The sequence below is a fragment of the Phoca vitulina genome, unplaced genomic scaffold, assembly GCF_004348235.1.
Source record: "Phoca vitulina isolate PV1807 unplaced genomic scaffold, GSC_HSeal_1.0 scaffold2, whole genome shotgun sequence".
NCBI lineage: Eukaryota > Metazoa > Chordata > Mammalia > Carnivora > Phocidae > Phoca > Phoca vitulina.
The window spans coordinates 66,675,590-66,698,578 of NW_022589705.1; the positions used below are offsets into that span (position 1 = coordinate 66,675,590).

Consider the following 22,989-nt stretch of genomic DNA (forward strand, 5'->3'; position numbering starts at 1 on the left):
GCCTTCCGTGCACGGCACCTCAAGCTCCAAGAGCCAGAGGCGACGACAGGGTCAAGCTCCCTAGCTGTGTGACCTCCATGAGGTCCCCTTCGCGTTCGGAGCTGCTTAGAATACCTGCCCACCCAAATCGGTGAGGTTCCACCCGGAAGTGACTGGCCGCAGGCTGTGAAGACGGATAGGCACGCCGAGGAGAGCGGAGCGCTCAAGCCAGGTAGCCTTCTCCTCGCCGGGGCCAGGCTCCCACCGGTCGGGCCCTGAGGTCTTGGAACTGGGCCTCAGGCACCTGGGGTCCCAGATCAGCCCTCTGCTGCCCCCCTCTGTTGGGAAGTGCTGACCATTGGGAGCAGGCAACTCCAGGGCCCGCAGAGCTGCTCCTTCTCTGCCATCTTCCATAGTGAAGCCTGGTGCTGAACTGGGAACTGGAGGCTGGGGGCTCATTCACAGGGAAAGCCCTCCCTTCCGAGATCACTAACCCACATCCGACCCTGCAGCGCCCCGCCCAGCGAGTGCTTCTCTGGCTTGGCCTGTTTGGTGGTGTCCTAGTTCTGTTGCCTGTGGGTTCCATTCTTGCCTCTGTTTGTTCAAGCAGCAAGTCCCATCTTCATGATATTTTCTCTGCAGACCACAAAAGGCAGGGCTTGACTGCCCGGTGTCTGATTTAAGAAGGGGGAGGGTTAAAATGAGGGTGAGGGTACCGCTAATGACACATGGCAATGGAAGCTGGGTCTTTGAAGAGGATGTATGTGTGTCCATGTGTGTGTTTGTGTATACACACACGTGTGCCCCACCCTTCCCTTCACCGAACCCCCGGTAGAAGGGCTTCCATTTCCTGGTGACCAGGACACAGAGGAGCCTTCAAGCAGAATTCAACAGAGTTGTCTCTTACCAGCTGTGAGACCTTGGGCAAATCACTTACCACTGCTGAGCTTTAGTTTTTCCTTGTGTGAAGTAGGTATAATAATATCCAGCTCCCAGGACTTTTGTGAGGATTCAGTTAAACTAGGGCTCTGTACAAAGTGATGAATCATTATCATCTCCAGTAGGCTGCTAGCACAGTTTCTTGTTTGTGCCTGTATCTGTCCCCTTCTGACACCAGCCTGGCCTTGCCCTGTATCTGGCCTTCTTCCCTGCTATGGTCAAGATTGTATACGATTCTGTAGGTACCCTGGCCCTGGCCCTTCTGGCCTCCACGGAGGTCCTTCTTCCTATCCATCCATACCCATCTATCTGTTGATTGGTTTGTATGCCAGTATATCCATCTGTCCATCCACCTAACTATTTATCCATTATCTGTGTATTAATAATAGCTATTTATTGATTGTTATTATACGTTAGGCTGTAGGCTTAATGTTACGCATATTTTATCCCATTCATCTTTACAACAGTCCTGTGATGTAGATATTATTATTGTAATCACACTGATGAGGAAAACGGGGTTTGGAACAATGAAGTGACAGAGCTAGAAGGTTCAGAGCAGGATTTAAATTCAGGTCTGTCTGACGCCAAAGCTAGTGCTCTTAACCACTGCATAATACCCAGCTACTTACCTACCTATCCACTCACCTAGGCAATAATTTAAGAGTATTCAACCAATGTCAATTGGATACTGACAACGGGCCTGCTATTGTACGACGCCGTGCAATAATGAATGGGACAGGTACAGTCTCTGCCCTCAAGGAGCTTGGGAACTGACTGCAGACAGGGACGATAACAAATGTCCCCAGAGTGGTTTTAGAGAAAGGGAAGTACTTGGACCTGTGGCAGTATATCAGCTGGCCTGGAAGGTGAAGGGAATGACATTCAAGCAAAGGTGTGAAGGATGAGTGGGAACCAGTCAGGCAATGACTGGACAAGTCGCGTTCTAGGTTCAGAACAGTGTGTTTGAAGGTACAGAAGGGGAGAAGGACCAACTGAAGAACTGAAAAGTGTCCAGTGAGGCTGCAGCAGAGTGAGTGAGGGGCAGAGTGTTGAGATATAATGAGAGAGAGGCCAGATCCTGGAGGACTTTTTAATTACGTTAATGATTTTGGTTTGTTTGTTTGTTTTTTAACGTACAGGAGAGTTTTAAGCAGGAGAGAGACATATCAGACTTGCACTTAAAAAAGATCATTCTAACTGCAGAGAATGGTCTGAGGGGGTGGAGTAGAGAGTGCAGGAAGGTTGCTTAGAAGGTGATCTCACTAACTCAGGTGACACATGATGGTGCCTTGCTGGAGGGCGATGGTGATGATAATGATGGAGGTGGACAGAAGGGGACGAGTTGGACGTGGGGGTTAAAGGACTGACAGGAGCCAAGGGTGACTCCAGGGTTTCTGGCTTGAGCAATAGGAGGAGGAGAAGCAGGCTTGGTGAGGAAGAAAATGAGTTCAATTTTGGATGTAGTGCTTAGTTTGAGGAACTGTTAGGACGTCCATGTGAAAATGCTTTCTAGGCACTCTGTGGGAGCCAGAGCCAGAATGAGAGAGCTGGAGACATTGACACACAGGTAAGAGCTGAAGTTCACCAAAGCATTCTCTGTGCCTGGCACAATGTCTGGCATATGGTAAATAGTCAATAAATATTTACGGAATGAATAAACCAATTACTGAAGTTGAGAGTAGGTGAGATCAGCTAGGGAGCAAGTACACAGTAAGAAGAGGCTGGAACAGACCTTGAATAACTCCAACAGGTGGAGGAAGTTTAAGTCATCAAGGACTAAGAACAGTCAAGAGGAGGACGAAAACAAGTACGATATCATCAAGGCCAAGAAGGAAAGAGTTTCAAGGAGGGGGGTATCATTGATAGGGTCACATGCTGCTGAGAGGTCAAGAACGTAAGGCACTAAAAGTGTCTCCTCCACCCATTGTATCCACAGTACAACCATCTACCCTGACTTCATCCATCCATCACCTTCCAGACCACCTAACTTCTCATCCTGCCCTCTCTTGCTCATCCCCTTTCTCCTCTTCCCTCCAGAAAACCATGATTGGCGCCTCTGCTGAGTGTGGGACAGGAAGAGTTAACATGCTGACAGATGGCATTTTTTACCTTCAGTCAATATGAACAAGGCCCCAAGACTATGATTCCAAACATCTGGATTTCATCAATATGTGATCTGTCATCGTATATTGGCATTCCCCAGTCCCCGCGCCAGAGCAATGCGGCTGGTTTTATTAATACGTCAAATACATTATCCGTGTAATACACTTGTCTGGCTGGGGCCTCCCGCTGGGGCGGGGCGGCGGATTTGAATGTATGATGAATCAGTTTGCATTACATGTTCGTAAGTCATCATTTGTCAGGATTAATAGGCATCCCTGGTCGAGGAGGTGGGGGTGGGGCAGCCAGAGGAGAAATGTGCATTTAGCGATGGCCCATATTTATCTGCCAGTACCCGGGGATGCCCTGAAAACAACCGTGTACCCTCCTGCCCATACCCCAGGGCCGTGGCTGGTGCTCAGGGGGAGGGTGACATTTTTAGCAGTTCCTGAGTCACTTGGAACCAAACAGGGCCTATCCGTCTCTGCTTTGGGCTTGCCAAAGAATATGGCAAAGGCCATTGGCACAAGCCGGCTAACTCTTACTGTCGCTCGAAAGGACTCAGAATTTCTTCTTCCAGGGAGCCTTCCCTGACTCCCCCAGACTGTACTAGGTGCCTTCTCTGTGTTCCCACAGAGACTGTACTAGGTGCCTTCTCTTGTGCCACCTCTAGTGACCCAGTGTTACAATTGCCTCCTCTGTGTCTGTCACCCTCTTTAGACTGGAAATTTCTTGAGGGCAAGGATTAACTTGTTTACCGCTACAGCTCCAGCATCTAGCAGAGGTCATAGCCCCAAGTAAGAGAATAGTAATAGTAATAAGAGAAATCAATAAATATTCTTTGAATGAATGGATGAATACATGATGGTAGACCTTGCTGAACTCCCCAAAGGATGCAGACGTTAGCTGGGAGACATAGTGGGAGTTTTCTCTGACCTCTTGCCTCTGCCCTGACCCTTATTTAGGGTCTAGTCTGGTCATCTATCCTACTATAAGTGCCTCTTTGTCGTTTGCTCTTCTTTCCGTGAGACGGTGCAGAGTCCCTCACACAGTGCCTTACGTGTGGCATTTATACCCAGATATAATAATACATGGGGTGACACACTTATGCCTGCATGCCATCTTCCCTTCTCCCACCTCTGCCTGCAAAATCTCAGATTGGCATTGCCCACTCCACATGGCTTGCTACCAGCTCCGGGTCCTTGCGAAACCAGAGCTGGCTGGTTCCCTGACCCCTATGGGGATGGATGCTATTTCCTGTCTCAAGCAGTAGAGGGGGCCTGGATTGAGCCAGGCATGTCTCCTGGGTGGCCAATGGCAAACACAGGCAGGACAGCCAGGTGGAGGTCAGCCTGTGGACTGGTTTAGGCTTAGACTTGGGCTCGAACTGGAGCCAAGGGCTCTGGGCCAACGCATGATCAAGCTCACTGAGTCTGGGGCCTGGAGCCCCAACTGTTGGCCCCATCAGCCTTTGCTCTACCGAGTGCACCAGCCAACCTGTTTAGAGACTGGAGGGGCTTCAGGGGTCCCAGCTCTTTCATACCCCCGACCTTGGCTGTCCCAAACACAACTGTAGCCTCTCACCTCTTCTGGCGCTACAATTCAGCTCCCCTCCCCCCTTAGCTAATAACTTCCAGACAGCGCCCCCGTCCCAGGCTGGGCTGGGCCGGGCCATGATGGGTGGGGCAGATGGAGCCTCTCTGGGGGGCTCCCTGGGATTAGCTGTGACTGACTAGAAAAGCGCCCAATTCAGGAAAATCTCCATATGTGGACACGTACAACCTATCCTCTCAAGTGTCTGGACACACACGTGCACGTGGGGGGCACTGGCACACACAGGGAGGTGCTCACACAAGTGTGGGTCTTTTTTCACATCTAGATAAACACACCGGGGAAGCCCAGAGCACCTCTGCCTAAATGCGAGTGTAGACGGAGTGTACCTGTATGCTCTGCCCCAGTGCCTTCCTGGAGCCAAAATGCTATAGGACTGTACTGTTTAAAGTAAAGCAAATCCAAGTGTGCTTTACCCCCCGCTGGCTCTGACTATGGGCTTATAAAAATGAAGTGGGAACCTCTGCAGCTGTGGGCAATAAATCCTGAACCGCCGAGGAGGGCATGTTACCTGCTTTCTGGGCTGATGCGTGGGACTCGGGGCACTGATGGCAAGTGCCTGCTGGGGCTGGGTGGGCAGCGGGCCAGCTCCTCGGCCTCAGGCGCTGCCTGCTAGCCCAGCCCAGGCCAGCCGTCTCCCCCAGACCTGCGGGGTCAGGAGCCCCGGACCCCAGGCGCTGGGCGAGGACCCAGAGAGCAGCAGAAAGAAGTAGAGGAGGCAGGGGCTGGGGTGGGGAGAGTGAGCAAGACAGGCACGTGCTGCTAAGGCTGAGGGGAGCCCTCGCATCTGGAGATCAATTAGCATCAATTACTGACTTCATTTAATTGTCGTCCAAGATGAATTTGTCATTTTTAGCTGGGAATTAATGGGAGACCTTCACCTCTCCCTGGCAGCAGCCGCAGAGCCAACAGCGGTCACCTCAGTCTCCTAGGAGCCCTGAATCCTGCTCGGGGAGGGGGGGAGGCGGGCCAGGCTGGGGCAGGCAGCGGGTGGGGCTTCTGGTCCCTGGGCAAGCTCTGGCCTGCCCCAGGCCCTGCCGGCCTGGCCCACTAGCCCAAGGCCAAGGCGGGAGCTGCGGGGTCCCGCAGAGCAGTCCTTTGCAGCCTCTGGCTTCAGCCAGAAATTAATTTGCTGGGCTGAGCATGTTTACCTTTTCCCAGCAAAGGCGAGACAGTAAACAGCGGACCGGCGGCTGAAATTGAATTGATAACTGCATCGACGTGCCAGATAACGCCTAAAATAATACGCCGATAAGGAAATTCGATTTGATTTGCTGCTACGCGTCAGATTGGCCCCATCTGTAGCTGCCTGTAATCATTTTCAATTGCGTTGGGAAACCTTATTTGTCCTTAAATATTTCTGTCATTTTTCATTGCTGGTGACAGATCCTTGGGCAGGTGGCAGGGGTGTGCTGGTTCTGTGGGCGCGGGGCAGCGGCCCGAGGAGGAGGGTGGTGAGGACTCTCAGGAAGGGAGGCAGGGAGCAGGCAGCCGGGCGGTGACAGCTGTTCCTCCAATCAATCACGCTGTCGACAGGGAGGGACGACTGGCTGGCAGAAATTGAGTTTGCCTCACAGGGGACGATTGAGCAAATTAATAGCCCATTAGCCAAGCAGTGACCTGAGAAATGAAGGTGCAGGGGTTCCTGCTCACTCAGGCCGGCTGGGGTGGGGCAGGGCAGCGGGAGGGTCTGCGGAGGAGGTGGGGGAGCACGGAGAACAGGCGCGTGCGAAGTGCGGTGGGGAGCGGGTGGTGCAGGAGGAGAGAGGTCAAGTTGGGGGAGGTGGGCTGGCGAGGCGGACACTCCTAGGAGAGATGCGGGGGAAGGTGGGGGCGGACGGGGCTCCACGTATGGCTCTTTACCATCTTCCCATCATGCCCTCCGGGACTGAGTTCCGTGCCCGTGAATTCGCCTTCCTCGATCTCTGGATACTTCCTTTACTTCCTCTCGTCACTTTCCCGGAAAGCGGCACATGCCCCGGAGACACCACTCCCTGGAGTCCTCTTTGGTGCAGGCTGTTTATTTGCCCAACTCCGGGTTCCTCAGGCCGGGAGAGGGGCGGGGAGGTCAGTGTCTTCCTTGTGCTCACTGCCCCTTCCAGCCCACCGTTCCTCCACCCTATGGGCTCTGAGGTCAAGTACTCCCCTGCATCCCTCATCACTGGTGTCCTCCATTCTCCATAGTCCTCCAGGACTTTGACTCTCACTTGTCTACCCCAAGCCCCATCACTGACCTCCTCAGGGGTCGTTCTTTTTCCCCCGGACTCACTTCCTCCTGGAGGACCTGGTCAACAGCCTGAATTGCTCTGTGATAGAACTTCCTCTCCCCCCAACCCTCCTACAGCCTTGCACCCATCATACTTGCCTCTCCCTCTATCCTCCCATCTCTGGACACACCACTGACTCATGGAATCTAGCCCGAGTCCTAGGGCACATCACTGTAACACCCTTTTGCTTCCTCTGCCTCCTCCACGATCCCTCTATTCTCCTTTTTGTCTCAGACACGTAGGCGGCTAAACGCAGCTGGGGAAAATCACAAAACCACGCAGATATGTGCCAATAAAAATTCACTGTTTCCAATCTCAGCACTACTAAGCAATCCCTTAACATGCCCTTGGTCAGCTCTGTCTCCCTTTTCCCACAGAGACAATCCAATAATATTTTACTATCTGGAGTTCCCCGCCCCATCTTCTGTCCCCCTCTCTCTTACTAGGTGGCCTTGCTTCCCACTTTGCTCAGAAATCTGAAGTCCTTAGGTATGAATTCCCTCAACTTCCAGATCCACACTCGCCTCCTTTCTTCTTCCAGTTTCAGTGGAAGAGGTATTCATCCTCCTGTTCTAGCTATAATCCCTTCTCCTGGGTTTAGAATCCCATTCCTGCCTATGTTCGCGGGGAAAGCTGTTGTGGGCCCCCTCTCTCCTGTGCCTCCCTCCATCAGCATCTACATGCTTGGAGTCCCCCCCTCCCTGCAACAATATCAACAACTCATCTCTCCCTTCTGGATGGCACCTTGTAGCTAACGCCCTCCCCTTCTCCTTCCCGGTTCACCTAAGATGCTCCAAAGAGTCTTGCTTGCTGTCCATCCTCCTTTGTCTCCTGGCACTTCGTACGTCACTGGGGTCTGCATTCCCACCACCCCACTCTCGATCAGGCTGCTCTCAATCAGATCCTCGATGGTCATCCTTCGCCAGATAGGATGGATACTCCAGCGATATTCATTTATTTGTTAATTCAGTAAATAGTTACTGAGGGTCTTCCATGTGCTAGGCACTGCACCAAGGTCTAAGGATACAATAAAATCTATGTCCTTTTGGAGCTTACAAAGTAGGAGGAAACAGATACAATAAAATTATACAAACAACTGTAAAACTGCAGTCGTGCCAAAGAGAGGTGAACAGTGCTATGGGAACCTGTAAAGGCAGATTTGCCCTGCTCAGAGGAATCCAGAAAGGCCTCCCTGAGGACGAGACACAAGCTGAGAGGTGATGGGTATGTACGAGCTGAATAGATGAGGAAGAAGAAGGGATAATGTCGATCAAATACTTCCTCTGTGCCAAGCACTTTACTATTCCATCACCGAGGAAACGGGCATGGAGAAGCTCTGTAACTTGCCCATGGTTACCCTGTAAGCCGTGCTGCTGGACTCTCAACCCTCGAGCCCATGCTCCTGACCCTTCCCCTCTGCTCCCTCGGAAGCCAGCTATTACCCTGTCTTCATCCCCTCCTCTCTCTGCACGCCGTCCTCCTCAATCCCCACCTCTAGTCCTGTCCCACGCCTGTCACTGTGCACCAGATCCTCTACTTGGATGTTCCGCAGGCTCCTCCAACTCATTGTGCCTGGAATGGGACTTGTCTTTCTCTAGACCCGCCCTCCTCCTGCTTTTTCTATTTCCATGTGTGGCACCCCCCTCCGCAGACTTCCCTGCGTTGCAGTCTGGACTCTGACTCTTTACTCTGGCCCCTACATCCGGTAAGTTTACGTCTGAGCTGTCTTTACCCCTAAGGACCCCCAGCGCTGTCTTTTCTCCGTTGCTTTAGTTCAGGTATCATCTCCACTCTTTCCTGTCAAGACCCCTAATGCCTCTCTGTCCCCTCTAATCCATTTCTATCTCTACAGCCAGCAGGATCTTCCTAAAACACGAGTCAGATCCTATCGTTCAGCCACTTAAGACCCTTCCTGGGCTCCCAAAGCCCACAGCATAAATTCCTAGCTCCTTATCATGCAAGCCCCTCTCCAGCCTCGTATCCCCTCCGGCAGGGCTGTGTGCTAAGGCTGGGCGAGGCCCAGCTCTTCGCATCTTGTCCTCACTGCTCATGACATCTACCTCCCCATGGGCAACCTATAACTCCTATTTGTTCTTTAAGACCACACCCAGACGATACTTCTCTTTGAAGCCTTCCTTGATATCACTCTCTCTCTCATGCTATTTCTTGTATGCCTTTACCTCGATTATTGCACACATCCTACATATAATATTTCAATGATTTGTTTTTCCATCTGTCTCCCCTGGTAGACTGAGCTCCTTGAGGGCAGGGAGGTTTTCTGATTCACCTGGTACACTCAGGGCCCGACACAGTCTGGCACAGAGGGGGTGGTAGTGGCTGCTGAATGATTCAGCGGCCAAGTCAGTGGGAGGAGAACTTGAAGGGACTGCAGGAGAATGTCTGAAAAGACAGTGAAAGATGGAGTGGGTGGGCGGTGGAGGTGTGGGGGTGAGAGGGGGAGGAAGAGGGGAAGGCAGGCAAATGAGGTCATGCTGTCAATTTCTTTTGTTTAAATAAAGCCTGGTTTCATGGTCAGTGACAGGGAGAAGCCCTTGAAAGACAGAAGCTCCAGCTGTCCTAGAAAAATACCAGTGTCCCCAGAGCTGGTGGGAAGAAGGTGGGCAGTGGCCATGTGAAGACAGATGGACAGTAAAATCCCATGCCTAGAAACACTGACAGACATACCCACCAGGACGGACAGATACCCACGTGCTCAGGGAGGGTCTCCAGTAGCCTTTCCCATCGCAGAGCCCTCTGCGGGCCTCTATGCTAGTCCACCACCCCACCCGGAACCCCTGGGCTGCTCTCTCTCTCAGCAATTTCCCTACCCAAGAAAGCTCTAAGGGTTTCAATTACTGGCGCATGGGATTTAGTGCCCTGGGCTTCTCTGACTGGAGGAGATTTATTTGAAGGTTTAGTGTCGTGGAGAATTCACGTCTTCACTCCCAGGAGCCCAGCTTCCGTCCTAAGCCCCTAAATCAGGAACCAAGATGGGCTATTGTCACTTACCGCATTAGCCTCGTTAGCGGACCAGGAGGGGTGATTAATAGCAATGCACACACAGCCATCCTGCTCACTGGCCGCTCTGTCGCTGCGTGTGACCCAGGGAGGGGGTGGGGAGTGGCTGAGCTGGCTCTAGGATACCTAAGGGGTCTGCATGAGAGCCCCCACCCCACTGCCAGGCAGGGAAGTCCCTGTGGCTCTTCCAGGTCTGGGGACAGTTCAGAGATGAGTAAGCCGGGCCCGAGACCGCCCCGCTCCAGGCCTCTGGGCCCTGACTCCTGGAGGGGCGACCACGCGGAGTGCACGACGGGGGCCGGTTCTAGGATAAGGCCCAAAGTGTACAGCTGTGTGTGTGTGTGAGAGATGTGTGCACGGTGTGGGCTGGAGTTGGACGGAGAGAGCGGGAGCGTGTGTGTGTAGGAGGTAGAGAGCAGTGGGTACGCTTATTTCATTTCCCAAACTCTCTCTGAGAGCTTACTATGGGCCAAGTGATATTCTAAGAGCTGGAAATACAGCACTGAAGAGGACAGACAGGGCCCCGAGAAAGAGGAGGGGTGTGTGTGAGAGAAAGGAAGAAGTGTGTGAGAGAGAAATGAAAGCAAGTGGTTGGGGGAGAGGGAGGTGTGAACACATGAGCGGAGAGGGAGAGGTTCATAGGAAAGGCAGGGGGAGGTCCGAGTGCGGGAGCAGGGAGGGGGAGAAGGGCAGGTGTAGGGGAGTGGCTGGGAGACATTTGTGTGACAGGGTGGGTGTGTAGACAGGATTGGGATTGAGAGGACACACTGTGTGGTGGAGAGGGGTACGGAGTAGGGCACGCAGTGAGGGCAGGAGAGGGGAGAGGGTGGGTGTCTGATGGAGATCTCTGTGTGTGAGGGAGAAGGGCCTGCGTGTGTGCGAGTGTGGAGCCGGACAGGGTGTGTTAGGTGCTAGGGAGAGGAGTGTGTGAGAGGGAGCGTGTATAAGGAGAGATGATGGGAGAGAGAAGGGTGGGTATTTTCTCTTTTTTTGCTTTGTCTCTGCAGTTTCTCGCATCTTCCCCCGCCCACAGAGTTCCTGGAGTCAGGCTAACCTGGGTTTGAATTTCCGTTTTGGGTACTTCATTCACTTATTTATCCGTTCGTTCACCTGACCGTTACTGAGCATTTACTGGCTTTTCCTTTCAGTGCCTCATTTTTCTTACCCGGAAAGCGGAGACTAACAGGGCGATTATGATAACTCAGTGAAGTAATTTATTAAAATGTCTTGTGAGCACACAGAATTAGGAGCTAGGTGCACCATGGCCCAGCACCTGGCGCGTGGGTCAAGAAATGGTAGCTCTAGAGCGAGGGCTCCCTGCCAATCCTGTCTCCCTTTCTCTCTCATTTTTCTCTCTCTCTCACCTCGCATGCTCACAGTCACAGCTGAGCCATAGTATTAATTATTAGAGCCAATTGACTGTTTAGACTCTGATGTTTTAACTAATCACCACTAATGGCAGACACTGGTGGGCAATCACAATCATTTAGTTCCCAGGCAAACCCCTTCTCATAGTTGAGAGCAGACCGGGGCGGGGCTGGGGGGGGCTGAGTGTTCGACAAGAACTGGGACTGGGGAGGACGGGAGGGAGGGGATCACTGCTGCCTCCAGGAGGCTCCCCTCTCCTCCCTGGTGGCTCTGGGCCAGCAGCCTAGGGCCCAGGGGCCCTCTGGAGCAGTCAGGTCCCCTGGGGTAGGTCAGCTGAGCCCTGCCTTGAAGTGGGTTGCCTTCCTTCCCCATCCTCTTACTTCTCTGCCCTTTGGCCTTAGTCTTCTCTTTTGACTTAGGATTCTGTCACGGGAATCCAGTCTCCAGCAACCACCATCCTGGACCAGAAATATCCTAGCTGCTCCCCTTCCCCGAGTTGCTTTTCAATTGTAGTTCCTCAAAGTCCGCTTCCTGGAAGAGTCGTTCAGACATAGGTTCAAATCCCACGTCCTCGAGGGGCATCAGCTGTCCGCTGGTCGGGACAGGAAGCTGCACCCTGTCCGTTTTGGCTGAGCGCTGCCGTGAAGAGAGCAAACGCAAGCTCTGTGCTGCCGAGAGTGGAGAGCACACCAGGGGTAGGGGTGTGTCCTGAGCTCTGGGCACCTGAGAGGCCACCTGCTTGCTTCACACTGAGGCCTCAAGCCCCAGCCTGCATGAAGCCCTGCCCTGCTCTGAGGCCCTGGTCCGTCCTGCACCTGCTCCAGCCTAGCTGGGGAAGCCAGAGCCCCAGAACTCAGGAATGCCAGCTTCAGGGTGGAGGCCAGGCAGGGCGGGCCATAGGGTCCAGATGTCCCGGAGGGGCTGGCCTAGGTGCCCGTGGCCAGTAGGTGTCGCTGTGGCTCCAGCAGTGGGAGGGGGGCATCAGGCAGGGGGCCCTGGAGGAGGCCCAGGGGCTGGATGCCCTTTGGCCTTTCTGCCAGGAAAGCTTCTCCAGTGCTTCTCAAACCTTAAGTGTACAGAACTCTTAGAAGTTCATGTTAAAATGTAGATTCAGATTTGGTAGCTCTGAGGTGGGTCCCAAAGATTTTGCATTTCTGCGGCGTTCCTAGGTGCAGCTGACGCAGCTGTCCTGTGGACCACCCTTTGAAGAGCAAGGTTCTAGCCTAGACGGCTCCCTAGCTGGGGGTACTGACTGTGCTCCGTTCCAGAGCCAACCCGCACCCTCACTCCTATTTCCTCAATAAAGCTCCGAGACCAGAGGCCAGGGTAGCTACTGGGGATCCCCTCTTTATGGAGACCAGCATGAAGCAGGCAGTTTATAGGGAAGTTCTGAAGCAAAACCTAACTCCAGCCCTCTGAGTCCTACCACCTAGCTCAACTCCTAAATTTATTTATATATTTTAAAAAAGATTTTATTTATTTATTTGACAGAGAGAGACAGAGCGCGAGAGAGCCCAAGCAGGGGGAGCTGCAGGCAGAGGGAGAGGGAGAAGCAGTTCTCCGCTGAGCAAGGAGCCTGATATGGGGGTCATTCCTGGGACCCTGGGATCATGACCTGAGATGAAGGCAGATGCTTAACCAACTGAGCCACCCAGGTGCCCCTCAACTCTTAAATTTAAATCTAAACCTGGGGGTGCCTGGGTGGCTCAGTCGTTGAGCGTCTGCCTTCGGCTCAGGTCATGATCCCAGCATCCTGGGATCGAGCCCCGCATCAGGCTCCCTGCTCTGCGGGAGGCCTGCTTCTCCTCTTCTACTCCCCCTGCTTGTGTTCCCTCTCTTGCTGTGTCTTTCTCTGTCAAATAAATAAAATCTTAAAAAAAAAAAATCTAAACCTGAATCTAATCCCAATTCCCCAAAATAACCCCAGTTCCCATTGTCAGAGCTATTTAATACCAACCTCAGCCCAACTCTTGTGCCCTCCTAAATCCAACAATTGTACTATCCATTGCTTCAGTCCTATCCCAACACTGAATGTCCCCTTAGCCTCTCTGATAATCTTCCTGGTCCTCTGCCATACTTTCTTTTCAATATCAGTTTGAGCCAGGAAAGTGGGGCAATAGGATCTGAGAATATTTACCTCATCAAGCTGGTTCAGGCCTTCCTTAGCAGCAGAACTCAGGCATTTGCCCCAAGCAGAGGGGAAAAAGCAATTTGGCAGTCTAGTCGAGAATAGGTATTCCCACACATTTTCTGGAAGGTCCCTTTCTGCTGGGGAAAGGGGCAAGTCTTGTCCTTATTCTATGTTCTCCTCTGTCCTAAAGGCTCCATTTTTGGAGATGTGGGGAAGGCAGGGAGGAAGTATATCCATTAGCCCAGCCCTGATTGCCAGTGAAAAAGGAGGATGTGTGTGTGTGTGTGTTGGGGGGTGAAGCAAGCAAAGATCCCTCTAGGGCTTTTTTTTTTTCTAAATCAAGGTTTTTCTGAGGAGCTCTCCTCTTTTCCCAGCTATGTCTACGATCTGGCCCTCCTGGGCACGACAGAAGCTGATTCTTACAGGTCTGACATTTTGTGATTTTAAAGAAGGAATGCAATTTTAAATAGGAGTAATTTGGTTTTGCCCTGGTGGGCTACCCACTGTGACCCACTCCCCAAGCCTGGCGTGTGGGAGATGGGTCAACTCAGAGAAGAGCCACCTCTCACACTGGAAGGCACTGAGTAATAAAACATATTGCCATCTTTGTCAAACACTTCTGCCTTTAAAAAGCGCTTCCCTTCTCCATTTATAAATAGCTCTGTTTAGGAAAACTGCTTTTGAATTTCTAGAGCACCTCCACATTTACAAAACAACTGTTGTTTTACAAATTACTTCTCATCAACCGTTTAAACGGAAAGATCCTTTTGAATACCTTAGAAAAATTACTTAACTTCCCTGTGCCTCAATTTTCTCATCTGTGAAATGGAAAGAATAGAAGTAGCTGCTTCACAGAGTTATGCGTAAAGTCATTCGAATAGTGCCTGGTGCATATAAGCCCTTTATGTCAAGTGTTTGCTATTATTATTGCTGCTGTTGTTACTACCAATATCCTGGGATATTTAGCATCCGAGATAGGGGAAGTCTCTTTAGATCGGGACAGGTAAAAGTACTAGTCCAAAATCTGTTGACAGTAAGCTTAAAAATGAAACTCTTGGGGTGTCTGGCTGGCTCAGTGGGTAGAACGTGTGACTCTTGATCTCAGGGTTGTGAGTTCAAGCCCCATGTTGGACACGGAGCCTACTTCAAAAAAAAAAAAAAAAAAGAAAAAGAACTACAAAAATGAAGCCTTTGGCTTCTATCGTCCAGGGCTGTGTTCTGTCTACCACACTAAAAACATCTGGCCAAAGTAATCCGTAGCAGGAAGTGAAGACTGGGGAGGAGGGTGGGTCCAAGAGTCCCCTGCCCTCTGCTGGGTCTGGGGCATGGGAGGGAACAGAGGGGGCGGTCTTGCTCCCCCTTGTTGAGTTGTGGGAACTGATGGGGGGGTGGGTCTGAGTGGGGGCAGGAGACTGGGTCGGCTCCGCTCCTGGTTCTGTTCCGTGGCTGCCGGCTGGGCTTCCACGACCCAGAAGGACAGCTGAGTAATGACACTTACCATGGTAGCTCTGGACCCAATCCCCCCACTAGAAACATCTTCCTCTCCCCTCAAGCTTGTGTCTTTTTCATTTCCACATTGGCATGCTCCTCCACCCACACTCCCTGCGTTCTGTCTCGGCGGCTCAGTCATAGGCAGACTCCCAGGGCCAGGGTTGGGCTAAAGGTAGGGACTAGGAGTAAGGAGCCTGGGAGGGTGAACATGAGTTTTGGAGTTGGAGAGATCTGGTCTGGAAACCTACCTTACTTAGCATTACTAGCCATGTATCCTTTGGGCAAGTCTCTTACTCTATGTGAGTCTTCGTTTCCTCATACCTAGAGACCGAGGATAATAGTGCTAGCCTCCCAGGTTGCTCTAACAAATGAATCAGTGTGCACAGCATGAAGCACAAAGACTTGCACAGAGTAGGTGTCAGCATGCCTTCCTGCCCGGATGGGAAATAGGGGTGGCAGGGGCTGCTAGAGGTCTGGGAGTGTGGGGGGACCAGGCTGACAGCCAGGGAGCCTTAGGGAGGCTTTGCCCATAGGCTCTAGAGTTCCTCCATCCACACAGGCCTAGCCCTCCCCCAGAGTGGTCAGTGGTCATCAGGACAACACAGGCCTGTGTCATGAGGAAGGCAGCTGTGTGGGGGGTTGGGCAGGAGGTTATGTGCAAAGAAGGCCTGATGCGGGGGCAGCTGGGTGGCCTGGCCAGGCACAGCCTGTTACCGGCTGCACCCTGGGGCTCTAAGCCCTGCCGCCACCAGCACCCCCTAGCTGAAGGCACCAGCCCTGGGCTCCCGTGTCCTAGTTCGAAGTTCTAATTGCGCAGTGGGGCTGAGGAAAGGAATCCAGTGAAGTCCCCCACAGCTCAGGCTGGGTCTGCTCAAGGGAGAGCCTGCCCTCTGCTCTCTCTCCCCCTCTGGCCACTGGTCAGTCTGTCCCTTTCTCTCTCTTTCTTTTCAGTTTTATCATGAACTGTTCGAACTTAGTCCCTCAAAGTTTGGGGGCCAGTGCTTGGGAAAGAAAAGCAGCCGGGGCTCCAGGGCTGGGCACAGAAGATCCCACTGCAAGGCTGAAGGGGGCAGGACTGAGGAGGAGAATGGGGTTGGGGCTCAGGGGAGGAGAGGTCTTCCTGGAGGAGGGAGTGATGGAGTCTGGAGTGTAGAGTAGATGGCAAGAGAAGGAAGGGTAGAACAATAACCAAGGTAAAGGCGGGGAGATGGCCCAGCAGGGCTTGAGAGCGTGGCTGGAATAGAGGAGGATGGGGGTTCATGGTGTCGGGGTGATACTGCCTGGTGGGGGCTCCCCTGGGCCTTCGTTCTGTAGGCATTAGGAGCTAAGGATGTGTTGTGAGCCAGGGAATCACACGGCCTTGGCATTTCAGCGCTGGGAAGACTTATAGACCATGCTGTTGAACCCCCCCTCAATTTTTAGACAGGGCATTGAGGCTTGCAACTAGAATAGTCTTTTGCAGAAGGACATGTCTTGGCCATGTCTAGAACTCTCACAGCCTAGGCACTGGCCCAGCATGAAGCGGTTCGATCCTTGCACACGGTGGAGGTGGCTGGGATTATTGCCCTCATTTTACTGATGTGGGAGTGAGAGGAGTCAGGTGAGATGCCTGACGCCCCCCAGCAGCTCATAATGGAGCTGGGCCTTGCAAGGTTGGGTTCCTAGCAAGACCTGCAAGGGCGTTCACGTGTAGACCACTGTTTACTGGCCAGCCTCGTCTCTTCCCCACTTCTCGCCGTGTACACCATGGTTCTGGCCACACCGAATTCTTTCAGTTTCTCAAGTGGGCTGTTTCTCTCACCTGTGGGCCTTTATATACGTTGTTCCCTCTGCCTGGACGGCAGACCTTTCAGCTCTTGGCCTCACGGTGAACTCTTCCAGGAAACGGTACTATTTGAATCTTTAGACTCAACCGTATGTCCCCATAGCCTCCAAGCCTTACTTGTCACATTGTAATTACACTTTTCTTGTCTGGTTTCTCAACAGGGCCTGGCACAGGGAGTGACGTCAAATGCGCTCAGGCCCACCCCAGCCTTCCTAGCTGTGCATCAATCAGCAGCATTGCTCCCCGCAACGGGAAGGGGGTGCGCAGGGACTCAATGAACACAGGGGATGCTGAGGATGGTCCTGGGACTGCCAGGAGCAAACGGTCAGGAGGGAACATTGGAGAAAGCAGAGACTCACTTGAATTTAAGTTCAGGGCAGGACCTGGCTTAAAGCAGGCCCTGGTGAGACTTCAAGGAGAAAGGGGGTTCCTAAAGGCTGGAAAGGTGCCTTTGTTGAAGGATGGGGAATACCGCACGGAGAGCAGAGGACTGTAAGCCTGGGGGTGGGGGGAGGAGTGGGAGCGAACACGGACACAGGAAGGAATTCGGCCCCCTCTCTCGACTCTCTCTGCCTGGCAGGGCCTGGGCTGCCCTCCCCACCAAAGGGCATCATATGGGTGATTGCCCGGGAAGCTGGTCCTTCTAACATACCGAGTGGCTGAACCGGGACCCCATAAACCACACCCGTGAATCCTGGCACCAGGTGCCTCCCCAGCTCAGGGCTTACCACAGAAAACGCATTCTCTGAGGACCATACCATGGGCCGGCACCCCATGGTCCCAGAGCCACACAGGTCAGCCCCGGGTGTCCTGTCCATTGCTCCCAATGCCTCCGGCCTCATATCTGGCTTTGCCTTGGGCCGGTGACTGTCCCTCATTTCTCCTACAGCACTTTACATCTTAACTTGGGCCAGGGTCCGTAGCCTGCGCACCTGTTCATGCAGCCTCAACTTAAGCCAGACGATTGTGCGCACCCCTTTTGCCCGCACTGTACCTCCTCCAGGCTGGAGCTCCCTGAAATTCAGGGGTGTTGTTTTAGAATCATCTCGTTCTTGGGCGCCCGGGTGGCTCAGTCGGTTAAGCATCCAGACTCTTGATTTCTACTCAGGTCATGGTCTCTGAGTCGTGAGATCTAGCCCTGTGTTGGGCTCCGCACTCAGCGGGGAGCCTGCTTCAGGATCCTTTATCTCCCTCTGCCCCTCTCCCTGCTCTCTCTCTTTCTCTCTAAAATGAATAAACCAATCAATCTTAAAACAAAAAAAAACCAGAATCATCTTGTTCTTTGCAGTTCCCAGCCTGGGTGTTGTTTATAAATATATGTTAAATTTAACTATTGGGAGAGACAGAAGTATAAGACACAGGGATGAGGGCTTTGCCTCCCGTAAGCCTGTTTTGTTACATGTAAAACAGAGACAGTGATCCCCATCACCTGGGATACTTGGGAAGCATCGGTGAGATTAAGATTGACACGAGTACACCTTTAAGGGATGGATATTCTTGTTATCTTTATTTCACAGATAAGCACACTGGGGCTCAGAGAAGCTTAGGGACTTGCCCGAGGTCACACAGCAGGGAAGTGGAGGGGCTGGGATTCAAATGAATTCTTTCCCCCTCTCTGCTACACTTCAGCTTGGGTGGGTGGGGGGGGTTGTGAAGTTTGGCTACAGGTAGGGGTATGTAAGTCAAGTAGGGGAGTCAGGTAAGGTTCTTACCTGACCAGTGGGGTATGGAGTTCAACCTGAGGCACACAGCCTGGCAGGGTGAATCAGAAAGGAGAAATAGTGGGGAGAGTCATGCCTGCAGGCAGGGAGCCGATGAATTCTGGGAGAGGAGGCAGGCTGAAGGCACAGGAAAGGCAGCGGGTGGGCTGGGTAGAAGGGCATGATGGTAAGGGTGGCTTGAGATCACAGCATCTGAAGGTATGAGAGCCCCCCGAGATGAATGGCAGAGACGAGTCCACCCAGCCCGGATACTCTTCATGCCTTGGTTCTGCAAGCAGGGGTGGGGACTGGCCACCTGCCATCCTCCTTGCACCTGGGCTGGGGCCCAGCCCATGGGCAGCCCTGGACTCCAACTACCTCTGCCCCCTGGCCCAGCAGCAGGCCCAGCTGGCTCACCTTCTCAATCAATACTGTGCTCTTAATGGGCCCAGCCACCAGCACCAACCAGGGGCATTAAATGTTAATTATATCTATTTGGATTTGAAAAATTTTATTACTCAAGTTAATTATGGCTGGAGTCATAAAAAGGTTTCAGAGTGAAAAGGCTGCCTTATTGGGGCCACTTTCCGCAAGACAGATTGGAAAGGAAAAGAAGAAATAAAAGCATCTGGCTCAAAGGGCTGGGCGCTCCCCATCCACTAGGCTGAGAGCCGGGGGGCTCAGGACCCGCATCCTCCAAAGCCTGAAGTAGAGCTCACGCACCAGCAGTGCTGGTGCCCAGAAGACAGGAGAGGCCTATCCTGGGAAGGCAGGGCCTCGGCTCGCAGCCCTGGTGTGAGTGGTGCTGTCAGTAGAGAAGGGCCCCTTGCCCGTGGAGGTCCAGGGAAACTGCTGAGAACATCTGGGCTCCCAGAGATCTGGGATTGAAGGATATGCCCAGGGCTCCTCTCCAAGTGGTCTTAATACTGGGAACTCCTCCAGCCCATCTCCCCACCCTGGCCTGGCCCCACCCAGCCCAGTCTGATTGCTTCCTGCCGGCCTCACTTATGATTCATGGGCCTGACCTTCGGCTGTAAAGTGTTCACTGTAGCTGGCATAGAGGCAGGATTTACAGCTCTGGGGTCAGCTGTAGGCAGGGACACACACAATAGCTGACTCACAGGGTGCCCCATTTCCAGCCCACGCATAACTCTCTTTTGCACACGCAGGTACACATGCACACATCTTGACAGAGACACAAATGCACCTTCGTGCCCAGGAGCTATCCTACTCATGCATGCAGTAATGGGCATTCCATTTGTGGAGCAAGGATGGTGTATTAGGTGCTTTACAGGCATTTGTCTAGTCCTTAACACCAATCCTGTAAGGTTGAAGCAGAGTTACTCATTTTATAGAAGAGGACGCAAACTAAGTCTCAGGCAGGTTAAGCTATTTGAGCACGTGTGCCCTCGAAGGGAATCAGCTCTACAGAGAGCCGCGATGCCCATGCTGTTGGCCAGGGAAACAGTAAATCCATCAGAGAACTGGCACTACAGCAGCCTGGGGGCGCGGGGAGTAAGACAGGCCATCCCATCCCTCTTCCCTCTTCCCTCTTCCCCATCAGAAGAACTAGAGGCTGGTTCAGAGTAGGAGGGAATGTTCTAGAAGCAGACCTGCCCCGTGGCCCCCTGCAAAGTGATAGAAGGGAGACTAAAAACCAGGAGAGGAAGGCCTTAACCAGATATGAGACTGGAATTGAAGAGTGCACAAACTTTTAAAAGTCAGAAGTCACTGGGAATTAGGGAGGAATTTGCCCATGTTGTGAAGGGATCAACTGCCCATCTGACAAAGGGTATTTGAGGAAGGATAGTTGGTAGGGAGGGAAGAGGTTTCATATTTGTGTCTTCCAAGTTGAGCTCCTCAATATACTGGTTTTATTATCATTATTATCATTCTTGTTCTTATTACTATTCTCTTACTGGGAAGACGATGTAGAAGGAGTCTGCCACTCCTCTCTTAGGCTCACGTAGCATTTGCCTCTAGTTGGTTCCTCTCGTTTTTTCGGGTCTCGGAATTTCTGCCTTTCCCCCAAAGCTGGTGCCCACTGTCCCTTAGGGCCAGCCATCTCAGTCCTCAGCAGGGACTCCACTCTCTCGGCCGTTCCCCATTCGTCTCACTCTTGCGTTTTGCCCCTAGATGAGTCCTTTCTTCTCTGTCTTCAGACGTGTATGTAATTTCTCTCTTGCCATGGCCAGCCCTTCCCTTGATCTTGTTAATTCCTCTATGCCCTTTCTAAGTCTCTTCTGTCTTCTCATCTGCCTCCTGGAGTAAGGGCCTTCACCCTCTGGGATGGAGCACCCATCACCACTGACGTCACTACCATGGCCTCACCCTCAGCTGCTCACTGGCGCTCCATGGAAGCTGTGACCCTCAGGTCCTCCGTGGCCCCCTTCTCACGGCATCTGTAGCTTTCCCTCATGCCCCTGCTCTGCCACCTCACCTCACCTCTGCCGTCTCTCCTCTCCCTGTTGCTCCCTCTTCCTCAGCTGACTGGATACCAGGATCTTGTCTCCTTTTCCCAGTCCTCCTGACTCAAGGCTCACTCCTGTGCTCTTTGCTCTTGTCTTCTTACCCTTGGGGACTTCAACTTTCCCCCTCTCGATGTGACTCCCAAAGCTGCCTCCATGTTTCTCCTGAACTCCCATCCTGAGTTGTCAACTGTCCAAAGGACATAACTATTGAGATGCTCTACTCCCACTTCCAATGAAACATGCTGAAATTGGTCATTATGATCCTTTCTTCAAAATGGCTCAGCTCACTTTCCTCCACCTCATTTCTACCCATAAAATAACTATTGTTCTGGTTGCCTAGCCTCCCCAAACACCAGATCCACTGATTAAATTAATACACTGAGCAAATATTTTCCAGGTAACTCTCATGTGCAAAGCCCAAAGAGCCCAGGGTGGCAGGGGTGGAGATGGGAGGCAGGACAAACAGGGAGTAGTAGGATGCCACCGAGGGGGAGGGCTCTGGAATCAGGTAGATTTGGGTCCAAAGCCTGGCCCCACCACCACTTGCCCGCTATGTGATATGAGGCAAGTTACTTAAAGTGAACATAGAGCGCTTCCTATTTGCCACACACTGACTTCAAGGCCTTGCCTTTCTAATCCACTTCATCCTCACTACCATCTTCCCAATATTACTATAATTATTCCATTTCAGAGGCTGGAAAAATAGACACATAGAGGTTAAGGAATTTGCCCAAGGTCATACAGCTTAGTAAGTGGCAGAGCCAAAGGGTGAACCCAGGCAGGCTGGCAGTCTTTACAACCACTTCTGAGGGTCTCAGTTTTGTTCTGTTTTGCTTACTATTGTGTCACCGGCATCCAGGAACCCATTAAATAATCTGTTGAGTAAAAGAGTCCAGATAAATGGCTAAAACGCACCTGTTGGACTTGATGGCTTGAGTAGTTGCCGACCTTGGCAAAAGCAGGGTCAAGGAAGAGGTGGGGCCGTAGGTCTGGCTGCAGTGGTCTAAGGGGTGAGTGGGAGGGAAGGGGGCTAGGGGGGTGTCAGGTGGGGACAACCCATTCAAGCACAGAGGGGCACAGGGTCTGGATAATGACTGCGGTGTGTTTCGTTTTAGCGTATGGAAAAGGGTTGGGGCTCCAGGAGGGAGCACCATTGCTGGAGCCGGGCCTCAGAGAGGACGTGAGGAAATAGGGTCCCAAGCGCCTGGAGAGGGGACACTTCCTGACCAGGAGGGATGTTAGTCAATTGGAGAGAGACAGGAGTTAAACAGATGAGGGCAGCCTCACTAGGGAAGGGCTGAGCTGGAAGAAACCCCGGGGGCTGGAGAGCCGGGAGAAGGGAAATGCCTCCGTAACACCATCTTTGCTGGGACAGCCAGTGATCTGGAGGGTGGGCATTTGAGCTTCTCTCCTGAGCTTTCCCCCAGGATGCTTAGTGCCAGTTCCAGAGAGAGGGGCTTGGGTGGCTGGATTGGAAATGGCTACTTCTGGCTGTGCCAAGACAAGTCGGGGCTGAGGGAGGGCAACTCTTGGGCTTGGCGTACCTGAGCCCTAAGCCCCAGTCTTGCCAGTAGCGGCAACTAAGTACTAGGGCACAGCCAGCGAGTCCCCCCCCCCCCCCCGCCCCCCGCCCCGCATCTTACACCCTGACTGGGGGAGCCAAGCCCTATTTCCAGAGCTGGAGCCAACTATGCTTTCTTTGAGTGAAGCAATAAAAGGGGAAAATCAACATCCCAATGATCTTGTTTATGGTGCTAAGTAAGCTGCACAGCTTAATCCGTTCGAGGTTAATGAATTTACGACTTGCTTTGGAGTTTGACAAGGGCTATAAAAGAGGAATGAATGCTCTGGGCAGCTCCTTCCCTAGCGGCTGCTTAGGGTTAGACCAGCCTGGCCTGGCCTGGCCTGCCCTGGTGAGGGGAGGGGAGAAGATTGAAGTGGTGGGTTCATGGCCAGTTGCCTGGGCTCTGAATGGAGAGGACCAGAGGAGGGACAATCCAAGGGCCAAAGGACCCTTTCTGGAAACTTCTGGTAGGCTGGTGTGATCTAAAGCCCCCCAGGCGCTCGGGATCTTTGCATCTTGGGCAAG

The 22,989-nt window shown here is 52.6% G+C and overlaps 1 protein-coding gene across 4 annotated transcripts in view; it reads right to left on the bottom strand.

The window, feature by feature from the left end:
• RNF220 (ring finger protein 220) overlaps positions 1-22,989 on the bottom strand; it is a 221,782-nt gene that overhangs the window by 39,981 nt on the left and 158,812 nt on the right. The window contains exon 1 of one of the 4 annotated variants that reach the window (XM_032430508.1): positions 123-434. The exons of 2 other annotated variants lie outside the window; for them this stretch is intronic. In XM_032430508.1, coding sequence (XP_032286399.1) covers positions 123-393 — 271 coding nt within the window. In that variant the 5' untranslated portion in view covers positions 394-434. Of the gene's footprint in view, positions 1-114; positions 435-22,989 lie in introns of those variants that run through there. One more of the 4 variants, XM_032430516.1, reaches the window with a different exon arrangement.